The sequence below is a fragment of the Bufo gargarizans genome, chromosome 1 (assembly GCF_014858855.1).
Source record: "Bufo gargarizans isolate SCDJY-AF-19 chromosome 1, ASM1485885v1, whole genome shotgun sequence".
Classification (NCBI taxonomy): domain Eukaryota; kingdom Metazoa; phylum Chordata; class Amphibia; order Anura; family Bufonidae; genus Bufo; species Bufo gargarizans.
The window spans coordinates 540729966-540744734 of NC_058080.1; the positions used below are offsets into that span (position 1 = coordinate 540729966).

General features: G+C 45.6%; 1 protein-coding gene across 1 annotated transcript in view; it reads right to left on the minus strand.

The window, feature by feature from the left end:
* The window catches only part of LOC122924432 (solute carrier family 2, facilitated glucose transporter member 5-like), an 85535-nt gene that overhangs the window by 13243 nt on the left and 57523 nt on the right, over positions 1-14769 (minus strand). Inside the window, exons 7-8 of the mRNA XM_044275528.1 lie at positions 13561-13748; positions 7366-7476 (exon numbers count right to left, since the gene is read on the minus strand). Coding sequence (XP_044131463.1) covers positions 7366-7476; positions 13561-13748 — 299 coding nt within the window. The remainder of the gene's footprint in view (positions 1-7365; positions 7477-13560; positions 13749-14769) is intronic.

The following is a 14769-nucleotide window of genomic DNA, read 5'->3' on the forward strand; positions in this document are numbered from 1 at the left end:
ATCACATCAGCATATATAGACATATAAATTACACAAGTATGTGCGGAGCTCACGCACAAACTTAAATAGCTGGAGTACTCCTAAGTATAGGACCAAAGTGACTACAGTGGGGCTGCAAGAAATAATTACTTATGCCGCTTGAATGTCCTGGACATGAGTGTCGATTGCCAGGTAATTGAGACAAAATTATATCTCAGTCGCTACAGCGATTCCAATGTATCCTTGCTGTAATTGATACAAAAAAGGTTCCTCTGTTCGGGTATCCTGTATTATAACAGGACCGCTTTTTTGTGTAAGCGATATTGCACTTACTATTAGCTGTTAACTTGCAGCACAAGACCTCAGACCCATTGTTTCGCTCAGCGTCCCACGTGTCCAGCCAAGCAGTTGATCGCTGGAAGATGACGTAGGTACCCGTGGCCGTCAAGCACGGAAGATGGATAAGCTGAGCTGAGCTGGTGGTTAGCTGGGCCTGTCTGGCCGGCAGTTGTGGATACAGCAAGGTTTATCCTTAAACTTGTGATGGTATTGGATATAGCAGCATAGGTTTTAGTCCATTTGGTAGATGGTTGAAAATACAAAAGGCTTTTCAGATGATTTGTAGCGTCTTCAAATCCTTGTTGTTCAAAAAACCGCACCTGTAGTCTTGGTCACTATACACACAGGTGCGGTTTTTTACATAATATGCAAGAAAAGGACTTTCTTTAATCTTCAACCTTTGAAACATCTACAAGGATTTGAAGACGCTACAAATCATCTGAAAAGCCTTTTGTATTTTCAACCATCTACCAGATGCTGGTACTGTGGAAACAGCAGGAAGAAGGGCAAGCGGCTACATAGTTGAGTCCAGCGATGGTCAAGTGCGTCTGCCTTTACCAACTATACTGGAATGTAACCAGATTCCTGACAACAGGTCCGAGATACCCACGCCAGAAGTAGCAGCGCATCAGCCTCACCTGAAGCGTATAAGACACCTGATCCCGAACCTTGATCCTGAAGCTCAGATAGTATTACTCCTCGGGAGGGATATCCTACAGGTCCACAAGGTTAGAGAGCAGATTAATGGACCTCACAACGCTCCATACGCCCAGAGACTTGACCTAGGATGGGTCATTGTAGGAGAAGTCTGTTTGGGAGGTGTACACAAACCAACAACTGTCTACAGCATGCTTACCAGTACACTTGAGAATGGACGCCCATCTCTTCTCCAACCATGCGAAAATCACTTCTTCATCAAGGAACTGCCTCAAAGCACTTCATCACCAGGTACCTTTGCAGGTCCCACCTACGATGACTTCGTCTGGGATGCCAATCAAGACCACCTGGGATCCACAGTCTTCCGCAAGACTAAAGAAGACAATCGTATAGCGATGTCATTCGAAGATAGACTGTTCCTAGATATAATGGAGCAGGGAATGGTGCAGGACGAAACAAGAAGCTGGGTTGCACCTCTACCCTTTAAACCTCAAAGACAACGCTTACCCAACAATAGAGAGCAAGTTTTCAAGCGATTTGTCTCTCTCAGGCACAACCTAAGAAGCAAACCTGAGATGAGAGATCACTTCTTTACCTTCATGGGAAAGATATTCCGGAATGGTCATGCAGAGCTAGCACCTGTACTTCGAGACTCGGAAGAGCGCTGGTACCTGCCCATGTTTGGCGTGTATCACCCGAAGAAGCCAGGTCAAATCAGAGTAGTGTTTGACTCAAGTGCCAAGTGTGAAGGCGTATCATTGAATGACGTTTTGCTGTCAGGCCCGGATCTAAACAACAAGCTCATAGGAGTGCTTCTCCGGTTTCGCAGAGACTCCATTGCATTCACGGCTGATATCCAACAGATGTTCCATTGCTTCCTAGTTAAGAAGGCACATAGAAATTTCTTGAGATTCCTATGGTTCAAGGACAACGATCCCTCTAAAGATGTTACAGAGTATCATATGAAAGTTCACATCTTCGGCAATAGTCCTTCTCCTGCAGTCGCTATCTATGGATTAAGACGCGCAGTTCAGAAAGTAGAAGAAAAGTACGGAGCGGATGTCAGACTCTTTGTAGAGAAGGACTTCTATGTGGATGACGGTCTGAAATCAATGCCCTCAGATGAGACTGCAATCAGTCTTCTTAAAAGAACCCAGGAGATGCTCTCTCTGTCTAACCTGAGGCTACACAAGATCGCTTCTAACAGCCAGAAATTGATGGAAGCCTTTCCTTCTTAGGACCATTCAGAAGACTTGAAGGATTTAGACCTAGGCTTTGACTCGCCTCCGGTGCAACGGAGCCTTGGCCTACTATGGAACATAAAAGCTGATACTTTCACTTTCCAGGTTAGCAAAGAAGAAAAACCCTTTACTCGCAGAGGAGTACTGTCGGCCATAAGCAGTTTATATGACCCACTGGGACTTGCAGCTCCTATACTCATCGAAGGTAAAGCTATGTTAAGAGACTTCACCAGAGAAGGGTCGAACTGGGACACTCCCCTTCCCATGAAGGAAAGAACCACGTGGGTGGCCTGGAAGAATTCCCTTACAGCCTTATCGGATCTTCACATAGCACGTCCATATGTTTCTATACCAACTACCAAGGTTGAGACACAAAAACTTTGTGTTTTCTGCGATGCTTCAGTCAAAGCAATTGCGGCGGTAGCTTACTTGAAGACGTTAGATACCAGCGGACAATGCCATGTAGGGTTCGTCATGAGTAAAGCAAAACAAACGCCACTCCAGGAACACACAATACCACGCCTGGAACTATGTGCTGCGGTGGAGTTAGCCGAACTCATCGCTACAGAAATGGACCTAGAGATTAAAGATTCTGAGTTCTATACAGATAGCAAGATAGTACTGGGATATATCTGTAATGAATCTAGACGCTTCTATGTCTACGTCAACAACAGAGTTCTAAGGATCAGAAGATCTACCTCTCCTGAACAATGGAAATATGTACCTACTCATCTCAACCCTGCAGACCATGCAACCAGATCCGTCGCTGCTGACCGTCTCAAGGATACAATTTGGTTTACAGGCCCCACCTTTTTGTATAAACCGACGCCCAACACAACAGAAACTGCCATGTTTGAACTAGTAGACCCCCATGCTGATGTTGAGATACGTCCTCAGGTATCTGTGTTACATACGGAGACTCTGGACCACCACCTGAAATCCCGCAGATTCAGTAGGTTCTCTACTTGGAGATCTCTTGTCCGTGCCATCACTTGCCTGACCCACATTGCTCGGTCGTACAAAGCAACCTCATCTGCAGATAACGATATCTGTAGAGGTTGGCATCATTGTAAACATGTCTACACAGCTCTCGATCTAGAGCGGTCAAAAAAATGTAATTATCCAGGCTGTACAGCACGAAACCTATGCTACGGAAATCGACTGTGTCGTCAGCCAAAGAACCGTGCCTAAAGGTAGTGTTTTTAGGAAACTAGACCCAGTGATCGATGAAGATGGGCTCTTAAGGGTAGGTGGACGCCTTATGGAAGCCGATGTAGGCCTAGCAGAGAAACATCCTGTGATAGTTCCTGGACAGCATCATATAGCTACTCTGCTCGTGCAACATTACCACGAACAGACAAAGCACCAAGGTCGTCTGTTTACTGAAGGAGCTCTAAGAGCAGCCGGAATGTGGATAGTTGGAGCTAAAAGATGTGTATGCAGATTCATATTTAAATGTGTTACCTGTCGGAAACTCTGTGGTATGTCACAGGCACCGAAGATGGCAAACCTCCCGTATGACCGACTAAGTATGGATCCACCCTTCACCAATGTTGGCCTAGACGTGTTTGGACCTTGGCCTGTGGTTGTACGACAAACCAGGGGAGGCCGTGCGCACGGGAAACGTTGGGCGATTATGTTCACCTGTCTGTCCATCAGAGCTGTCCATATTGAAGTAATTGAATCTATGGATACTTCTTGTTTCATTAATGCTTTCCGACGTTTCATTGCCATTAGAGGACCTGTCAAACACATTCGTTCTGACCGAGGCACAAACTTTGTCGGAGCAGCAAGAGAACTACAACTCTCTTCCAACTTGGATGTTAACAACATAGAAAGATACCTCAGTGAACGAGGATGTACTTGGACCTTCAACCCACCACACTCTTCTCACATGGGAGGTGCTTGGGAGAGGATGATAGGCATCGCACGGAGAATCCTCGACTCAATCTTCTTACAAGAAGGATCTTCAAAGCTGACTCATGAAAGCCTGACTACCTTCATGGCAGAAGTATCGGCTATCATAAATGCCAGACCGCTAACCCCGATTTCTAGCGATCCTGATGACCCAACAGTTCTCACACCCGCCACACTGCTTACCCAAAAGACTGAACAAATTTGTGCTCCATCTGGAGAATTCAATTCCAAAGATCTTTACAAAAATCGATGGAGACAAGTACAGAGTCTCTCAAACTCGTTCTGGGACAAGTGGAAAAAGCAATACATTCCCACTCTGCAACCGAGGAGAAAGTGGCAAACCAACAAGCCTAACCTCCAGACTGGCGACGTAGTCCTAATGAAAGACTGCCAGTCACGGAGAAACGAGTGGCCGTTAGGACTTGTGACTAAGACATTCCCAAGTAAGGACGGAATTGTACGCAAAGTAGAATTGAAAATACGGAGACAGGGAGAGACCAAATTGTTCCTCAGACCAGTAGGAGAACTCGTTCTACTGTTTGCACCAAAAGAATACAATAGTGACGTCGGTTGACGTCAAGCGGGGAGTGTTCTGTCCCCAGATTCAGTTCCAGTTGTTTCTGTCTCTTTATCAGTTGACATGGCATTTTAACTGTTGTAATTCATTTGCATTACATTGTGTCGTAACAGCACCATCTATTGATGAGTTTAGGTATTTCACCCAGCCTGTTTTTCTCTATGCATTATGGGAGTCCCAGTGCATTGTGGGTAGTTCCTGGTTCTTGCTAGTCTTGTGCTGGTACAGCAAACAGCCACCATCTTATGTTTCAGCAATCATGCTCTCTCACTGGTTTTCCTGTCACATCATCTGTTATTCAGCCTGTTTTTGAGCATAGTCGGTAAGAGCACTATCTATGTGTCATTTACTGCATTGTATTATGTTTCTTGTATTGATAGCTCATTACTATCATTGTATTATATTATATACTGAATGTATAGCAGGTTAATCTGTGTTTTATGCCATATACCATGGTATTTATGTTCTAAAATACTACTGTTTTATTCTGTAGTTTCACCTTTCCTGTCAGTCTACGAGCAATAAAGAGAACCTTAAAGCGGAACAGTCTCTTTTCTCTCAGAGGACAAAAAGGTTTAGCTACATGTCAGATTACACACCGTGCTAACGTGTATGAGGACAGTATATAAGTCATTAATGAATTCCTTCACTTGTAAGCAGACAAATTCAGGAAATAGGTGTGAGAAATCAAGTTTCCTGTGCCTGCCTTCCCTGGGAGCAGAATCAGCGGTATCATTGGTGACACCTGTATTTTCTAAATGGGAAAATTTAAAAGGCCTGTCAGCCTGCTATGATGGCAGAGTCTACAGATAGATTTCCAGTTGCTCTGACCCATTAGGCCCCTTTCACACGGGCGTTGCGGGAAAATGTGCGGGTGCGTTGCAGGAACACCCGCGATTTTTCCGCGCGAGTGCAGAACATTGTAATGCGTTTTGCACTCGCGTGAGAAAAATCTCGCTTGTTTGGTACCCGAACGTGTTGCGGGAAAATGTGCGGGTGCGTTGCGGGAACACCCGCGATTTTTCCGCGCGAGTGCAGAACATTGTAATGCGTTTTGCACTCGCGTGAGAAAAATCTCGCTTGTTTGGTACCCAAACCCGAACTTCTTCACAGAAGTTCGGGCTTGGGATCGGTGTTCTGTAGATTGTATTATTTTCCCTTATAACATGGTTATAAGGGAAAACAATAGCATTCTGAATACAGAATGCATATTAAAATTGCGCTGGAAGGGTTAAAAATTTTTTTTTTTTTAAATTTAACTCGCCTTAATCCACTTGCTCGCGTAGCCCGGCATCTCCTTCTGTCTTCATCTGAGCTGTGTGCAGTAACAAGGACCTTTGGTGACGTCAGTCATCACATGATCCATCACCATGGTAAAAGATCATGTGATGGATCATGTGATGACTGTGACGTCACCAAAGGTCATTGTTACTGCACAAAGCTCAAATGAAGACAGAAGGAGATGCCGTCTTACGCGAGCAAGTGGATTAAGGTGAGTTAAATTATTATTTTTTTAACCCCTCCAGCACTATTGTACTATGCATTTTGTATTCAGAATGCTATTATTTTCCCTTATAACCATGTTATAAGGGAAAATAATAGTGATCGGGTTTCCATCCCGATAGTCTCCTAGCAACCGTGAGTGAAAATCGCACTGCATCCGCACTTGCTTGCGGATGCTTGCGATTTTCACACAACCCTATTCACTTCTATGGGGCCTGCGTTGTGTGGATTATCGCACCACAACGCACAAAGAGGAGCATGCTGCGATTTTCACTCAACGCATAAGTGATGCGTGAAAATCACTGCTCATGTGAACAGCCCCATAGAAATGAATGGGTCGGTATTCAGTGCGGGTGCAATGTGTTCAACTCACACATCGCATCCGCGCGGAATACTCACCTGTGTGAAAGGGGCCTTACTCACCAGCAGCTACAAAGCCACACGCACAGGGTACAAGAATCCAACATGGCTTGAAAGCTAGTTTTGATCACTGGTTTAAATTATACAGTTTGAATTTTGTCCATGTGAAAATCTGCTCTGTAGGCCGGGTTCATACATTACATGCTTCTGCAAGATTTCGATTGCAGAATCTGCACCTAAAATTTATGACAAAATGATCATGAATTTTCACCAATAATTTAATTCAGTGAGTAACACCTACTACTACTTTATCCACAACCAAGATCCACAACAAAAACTGTATATGTTACATGCAGTTTTCATCATGGATCGTGGTGCTGATTTTTGGTTTGGTTTAACAGAGTAATCTATTCTATCTGTGAACCAACCTCAGAGAAGAGCACACATATCATTAGGAGTTTTCCCATCTACAGTTTTACTTTTTCTATAATATACCTGCTTTTTCACCGCCTTGCTTACATTACCTTGATTTATTGTGCTATTACTGTAGATCTTTAGGAAATTAATGATCAGTTCACTTTATGTTCCTAGGCTTATACTTTAAAGTTACGTTAAAATTTATCAGACAGAAGCATTTAAAATGCAACAGAAAATTAATAAGTAACTACGTTTAGTAAAATGATTGGTACAGTAGTCACATAGCACACTCTGACATACCTATACGTTCTCTAGAAATTCTATGTACGGTAACTCCTTGCTACAGAAATGTAGGAAACATTGGTTGTCACTTACACAGAGGATTACTGAGGCGGACTCACATGCTCCTATACCAACTGTTAAGTATGGGATTTCTTTGTCTTGGAACCCAGCAGCTTTAAAAACTTCAACAGCATAAAAATAAACCTAAAAAACATGTATTCATGGATTACTTAGCCACTTAAAACAATCAATGTTCTATTTAGATATTCTACAATTATGAAGGAAAGTTCTAAATACACTGCCTGTCCAAAAAAAAAGTCGCCACCTGGATTTAACTAAGCAAATAGGTATGAGCCTCCCATTTAGATAATTACTGCATGGGCAATTATGTTTCAGCTGGCAACAAGTTATTTAACCCCAACTGGTGCAATGAGTTGCTTCTCATTTCTTAAACAACCATGTTGTAAGACACATCTCGTGGTCATGGAAAAGATGTTAGTCTGTTTGAGAAGGGTCAAATCATTGGCATGCATCAAGCAGAGAAAACATCTAAGGAGATTGCAGAAACTACTAAAATTGGGTTAAGATAGAACTGTCCAACGCATTATTAAAAACTGGAAGGATAGTGGGGACCCATCGTATTCAAGGAATAAATGTTGCCGGAAAAAAATCCTGAATGATCGTGATCGGCAATCACTTAAACGTTTGGTGAAATTAAATCGAAGAAAAACAACAGTAGAACTCAGAGCTATGTTTAATAGTGAAAGTTAAGAGCATTTCCACGCGCACAATGCAAGAAAACCACTAATCAGTGAGGCAAACCAGAAAAAAAGGCTTAAATTTGCTAGCGAGCGTAAAGATTGGACTCTGGAACAATGGAAGAAGGTCATGTGGTCTGATGAGTCCAGATTTACCCTGTTCCAGAGTGATGGGCGCATCAGGGTAAGAAGAGAGGCAGATGAAGTGATGCACCTATCATGCCTATCACGTCATCAGGATCACTGCTAGGCAGAAGCCTCCGCCTCGCAGTGTAAGAGCGTAAACAAACAGCCCTTGTCCTGCGCAATGCAACCCAAGTCAAGGAGAGATTCATGCTCCGATGCTCCACTCATTCATACTGAATGAGTGAAGAAGGGGATATGTCCGGGTTCAGTTCTGAACCTAAACAACCCCTTTAATCCCAATAGTAAATATTTTCCAGCCACCTTCGCGTTTGAACAATGTCTAAAATACTCAAATACACATATTTCTTATGGCTACTGATCATGCAGGAAACTCCTTTATTCATAACTTTCCATAACTTTCAACTTTATTGACAATTTTATCTGACTGAATTATAATCCATCAGATCCTGTGACACAATGTTTTGGGAGGCACCATCCCCTTCTTCATCAAGCATAACAGATAGGATCCATCCAACCCCTGATATAGTTTATATGCCAATCTCGTCATAATTACATAAAAACTATACAATATTTATAGTAACCATTTACATCATTACAAATAGAAATATAACTAGAGATAAGCGAATTTCTCAAAATCTCAATTTGGCCGGTTCGCTGAATTTTCCGAAAAGATTCAATTCGATCCGAATTTATTTGCGGCAAATCGCGTTAGAAAACAGCTATTTCCTGGCTGCAGAGAGCCTGTATAGTGGTGTAGTACACTGTTCCTTGCAGAAACACACATAGGGAGTCTGCTGTGGTACTGAAACAATACTGTGAGTCAGTATGACACACACATGACAGGCGTTGCTCTTAGAATCACTCCACACTTCACTTATTTGGGCAGTTACGGGGCCAAAACTGACCAAATAACTCAAGTGTGAACTCAGCCTTACAGATCGATGTAAGCGCCAGGTATAAAGAACTGTACAGAGGCCCAAGATCCTACTGTGGTGTGAAAGAGCGCACTCCTTTTACACCAGGGATGTCAAACTCGTGGCCCTCCAGCTGTTGCAAAACTACAACTCCCATCATGCCTGGGCATACTACAGCTATCAGGGAATGATGGGAGTTGTAGTTTTGCAACATCTGGAGGGCCATGAGTTTGACATCCATGTTTTACAGGAGTGGATCCAAAACAGAGATGACATGTGAATAGAATATTTGCATGTCTTCTGTGTTTTGTACCCACTCCTGCTTTTAGCTATTAAATCATAAGCCAATTCTGATGGGACCATACAGGCCTTACAGCAGCTACACAGACAGGATCCATTGTATGTCTAATTTTTCCTTCCATTTGACAGATCAGAAGAAGGGTCAAATCAATGATGTCAACCAGGCAAAAAGGCAAAATAATGGCCCAGTCATGAAGTGGAGAGGGTGGGAGAACAGCTTGAGAAGTCCACAGAGTGGCCCAATGTCATAGTGTTGAGGTAGCAGCAACATGAGGAGACCACAGAGTGGTCCAGAGACATAGTGGGGAGGTGGCAGCAGCAGCGGCATGAGGATACCACAGAGTGGCCCATTTACATAGTGTGGAGGTGGAAAAAGCATGAGGAAGCCAGAGTGGCCAAGTGACATAGTGTTGAGTTAGCAGTAGCATGAAGAGGCCACAGAGTGGTAAGGTGATATAGTGTTCAGTTAGCAGCAGCATGAGGAGGCCACAGAGTGGCCCAGTGACATAGTGTTGATTTAGCAGCACATGAGGAGACCACAGAGTAGCAAGGTGACATAGTGTGGAGGTGACAGCAACAGCAGCATGAGGAGGCCACAGAGTGGCACAATGGCAGAGTGTGGAGGTGGCAGCAGCAGCATGAGGAGACCTGAGTGGTAAGGTGGCAGCAGCATCAGGAGACCACAGAGTGACCCAGTGACAGAGTGTGGAGGTGGGTGGCAATAACAGTACTCGCTGACAATGGTGGGTGTAAGAAGGAGCAATTGGCATCAGATGTGTGGCATCAGGCGGGTGGCAGCATCAGAATAGTAGCTGAGGCAGGTAGCCAGAAGAAATTGGTCTATTTTGCCAAGGTTTGGGTGAGGCAGCAGGGATGATCTAATCTGATGCATTGGTGGGTGGAAATCCTGACTGATCCACGTCTGATTTATCTTGACAAAGGTCAGTCTCTCCACATTTTGGGTGGACAGGCTAGTTCTGCTATGGCCCCCGCCACACTAAACACCCGCTCTGATGCCCCACTACTGGCTGGGCAGGACTGCTTTTTCAGGGCAAACTCGGCCAGTTGTGGCCTCAAATCCAGTTTGGCTGCCCAGTAGTCCAGCGGATCTTCAATGTGGGGTAACAGGGTGCTGTCCAAGTATGCCACCACCTGCTGTTTCAGGTTCTGCTCCAGGTCTAGCTGCTGCTGCTGTTGAGTAGTTTCTTCACTAGGCAGGTTAAGAAAGCTGCTCATCATCAACTCTAGACTCAAGCTGCTGCTGATGGAGCTGGTACTGCTCCTACCCCCCCGCCCCGCAACAGCAGCCATGGCAGTGGAACGAGAGTGCAGAGGGCCCCCCCCGGTCAGACCTGCGAGAGGATGGACGATGGCGCAGATAGGCAGCGGCCAACTAACTACATAGGATGTCTCTCTAGTAGTTCAGTTTGTCCTCCCTCTCAGCAGGTGTAAAAAAAGCCCCCATTTTGGACTGAGAGCAAGGGTCCAACAAGGTGTAGAGCCAGAAGTCATCCCTCTGCCGAATGGTGACAATTCGGCTGTCACTACCCAAGCAAGTGAGCATGCAGCGGGCCATTTGCGCAAGTGACTCGGAGGGACTCCCTGCCTCCATTTCCACTGCATACTGTCAGTGCCACGGTGTGCCTGGGTCATCTGCCTCGTTTTTCTCATCTCCCTCTTGCTCCTCCGGATGCTTCTGCTCCTCCTCTCCTGTCACCTGTATAGAAAAACCTCCCATTTTTTTACACATTGCTTGTGCTCCAATGTCCTCCTCCTCCAGTTCAGCCTCCACAGGGCTCAGGTAGCCGTGAGATGTAGTTGCCACGTCTCCAGTCCCCTCACCAGCATCTTCATATTCCAGGATACGAAGCAGTGGAATGACGTTCTTCATCCTGTAGTCCTGGCGACTGACAAATAATGTGGAATCCTCAAACGGCAGATGTCATGTATGAGCTGCCACTGGCTGACATTGAAGTTACACAGGGGAGTACTCCTGTCCGCTTGGATCATTAAGAAATCATTTATAGCCTTTCTCTGTTCGTATAGTTGGTCCAACATTTGGTGGGTGGAATTCCAACAGGTGGAAACATCACATATCAGCTTATGTTGGGGGATGCCGTTCTGCCGCTGCAGCTCAAGGAGGGTGTGCTTGGTGGTGTACGAGTGGCTGAAGTGCATGCAAAGTTCCCTGGCTATTTTTAGTCTTGCAGTCTTGCAGATGGGTGGGATAATTCAGGAACTGCTTGACAACCAGATTGAACACGTGCGCCATGCAGGGCGTTGTTGGTCACCATGGTTCTGATTTTGAGTTGATAAAGCCAGGATTTAATTTCTTGATGAAGGACACGGAGCAGTTCCTCACCTGTGTGACTCAGTTCGCCCAGGCAAACGAGGTGTGGAACAGCATGACACCGCCGTGCCCTGCACATGTGGTATGCTAGAGGAGCACTGTGAATTGTCCCTGCAGTGGAGGTTGAGGACACGGTGGAGGATGAGGAGGCAGAGGCGGACATTGTAGCAGGACCAATGGCGTGAGAACATGCGGAAGAGAGAAAGAAGCGGCGTCATCTGGCGAAGTTGCTGGTTTGGCTGAGCAGGAACTACATTTACCCAGTGGGCCGTAAAGAACATATATTGTCCTTGACCGTAGTTACAGCTCCACGTGTCGGCGCTGCCGTGCACTTTGGCAGACACCGACAGGCTGAAGGACTGGCCCACTTTCTGTTCTGCATATGTGTGCAGGGCTGGTACTGCCTTTTTCGCTAAGAAATTATGGCTTGGGACTCTCCACCTCAGCTCAGCACAATCCATCAGTTCTCTGAAAGTCCACCACTTAGAAAAGGAGGGACTGCAGCACCAGCAAATTGGCCAGGAGCACGTTCAGCTTCTGCGCCGTTGGATAAGTGCACGCATACTGTTGTCTCTTGGAAATAGCTTCGGTGATCGATTACTGATGGAGTTACTGACGAGGAGTAGAAGGGCGAGGAGCAGGAGCTCCCTTCGGCTAAGGTGGTGGAGCCTTGACTACCTGAAATCGGGTGCGTGCCACATTGGAGCCACGGTTCTCCCAGGGAACTTTATGGTGACGCTGCATATGTTGATGCAGGGCCGTGGTGCCAACATTGGCACCCTTGCGACGCTTTACTTTCTGCCCACACATTTGGCAAATGGCCATGTTCACCTCCTCTGGCGGCTTAACAAAAACTGCCACACCGCCGAGTAGGTGATTTTACCCCCAACAGTACTAGCTGACTGCTACCGCCGCTGCCTTGGTGAGCCCTGGCACCACTACTTTCCGGGCAGGTAGGTTCTTTCGAAGTGGGTGGTCTACCCCAGGCACGTTTGGCTCCCAACCTCCCACTGCTGCCACCCTGCTGACTCCCGGCCTTGCTACCGACTTGCTGGCTCTGCCGCTGCCTCATGCGCAAGCTGCCACCCTCTTCTCTCGATGATGATGAAGCCCCTTCATCACCCGGCTCCCAATTGCCATCAGCTACATCATCATCGAGTACTGTCTGCATGACACTGATATCCTCCTCAATGGTCTCTGAACCAGGAGCCTGACCACTCGCAACACCAGCTCCCATGCCACTCTCCTCATCACTACTTGCCTGCCTACCGGAGGAAGCGGCAGATGTCTCCTCCATATTTTGGCTGGGCAGTAGCTGCTGACTGTCCTCTAGTAGTTTGTCTTTGATGTATAGATGGGCAATAGATATTTGAGAACATAAGTCAGGTCAATACCAAGGAATACAGATCAGGAGAACATTACATAGATAACTCCAGCATGGGAAGATGGGGTAAGGGTCATTATGAAGACTGAGACCACTGGACACTGTTTCGAGATAAGATGGATTGGTGTGTGCTGGCCCTTTAAAAACCCAAGTGCAGAGGACTTAGAATAGCAACGTTAGAGAGAAAGATGCCAGAGACAGATTTCCTGAGCTGAAGAGCGGGAGAAGATTGCAGAATGCCTAGCCAAGCAAAAGTGTGAGATGCTGGGCACAGAAGCCCTGAGGTAGAGGAAGAATCATGACAACATATCGTTTTCACTGGATTTTCTTTTCGAGAATTCTTTATCACTGTTGCATCAATGTCCATGTATTCTATATATTAAAGACACATATGTAGTAACTTATAATATAAAGTAGATGACTAGTAGGCCTTACTGCATTCATCCCACATAGTTGTAGAGCTATGGTCAACGCAAGAAGCATATATAGCTGCCAGCGTAGTGAATGTTCTCTCAGCAATTCCACGACAGTCAGACTCCGACTACTTCTCCGGGAAGCTTGTTCTTGCAGCATTTCATCAATCTCTTTTTGATGGTCTCGATCACCCCACAGTTGTTTCAGTGCTGGGTGAAGAAGTATAATAATCAGAATACAATAGACAGAGATTGTCCGATTGCATTAGAGGTACACTAGTAATAGGTATTACATGCAACTTATAACTACAGGCTATTGGTTGCTTCCCAGTAATAATGTACTCTTTGCAATTCTTTTTTCTCTTTTTGGTGATAGTTTACCTCACTATAATTCTTTTATTACTGTGTTTTCTAGTCAAACTGTTATACTGTGCACAAGTTTGAAATTCTTATTCACACTGTAAGAAGGTACAAGGAAGCATCGTGGATGACGTGTCACCGAAGTTCCTTGCCTCGGTGGAGTTAAGGGCCAGATTTTATGTGTCAGCAGCAGTTGCTGTTTGACACCTTGATACTTAGTATGGCTGTAATAGCTGATTCGGGACGGCTCTTATTGGGAGTAATCAAAGTGCTGGGTGGGTGACTACTCCCCATGTTCCCCCATGCCCTATTGCCAGGCATAAAAACCAGCCAGCACTGCTAGGTGAGAAGGATTACCTCCATCTGACAGTGTAGCTCAGGAGGTCTGTGTGCTGTGATCTGAGGGCTGTGTTGGGATCTGCGGCTTGAGCCGGGCTAGAGGGCTCAGACCCCTGTGAGGGCGAACAGGCCGTCTAACGCCTGCCTGTGGCCTTGACAAGGCAGAACTTCCAACAGAGTGTGAAGTAACACCCAGGAGAAAAGGTGACTGTTATTTATATGAACTTTTCATGTGCGGGAACGATCACCAAGCAACTTGCGTTTTTGTTTTGCTTTCACGTGTGAATTAACTCTAATGTTTTGAACCAAGAACTTGTACTTTGCCTCCGTGCTGCACCCGCTAAGGGTACTTTCACACTTGCGTTTTTCTTTTCCGGCATAGAGTTCCGTCACAGGGGCTCTATACCGGAAAAGAACTGATCAGTTTTATCCCCATGCATTCTGAATGGAGAGTAATCCGTTCAGTTTGCATCAGGATGTCTTCAGTTCAGTCGTTTTGACTGATCAGGCAAAAGAAAAAACCGCAGCATGC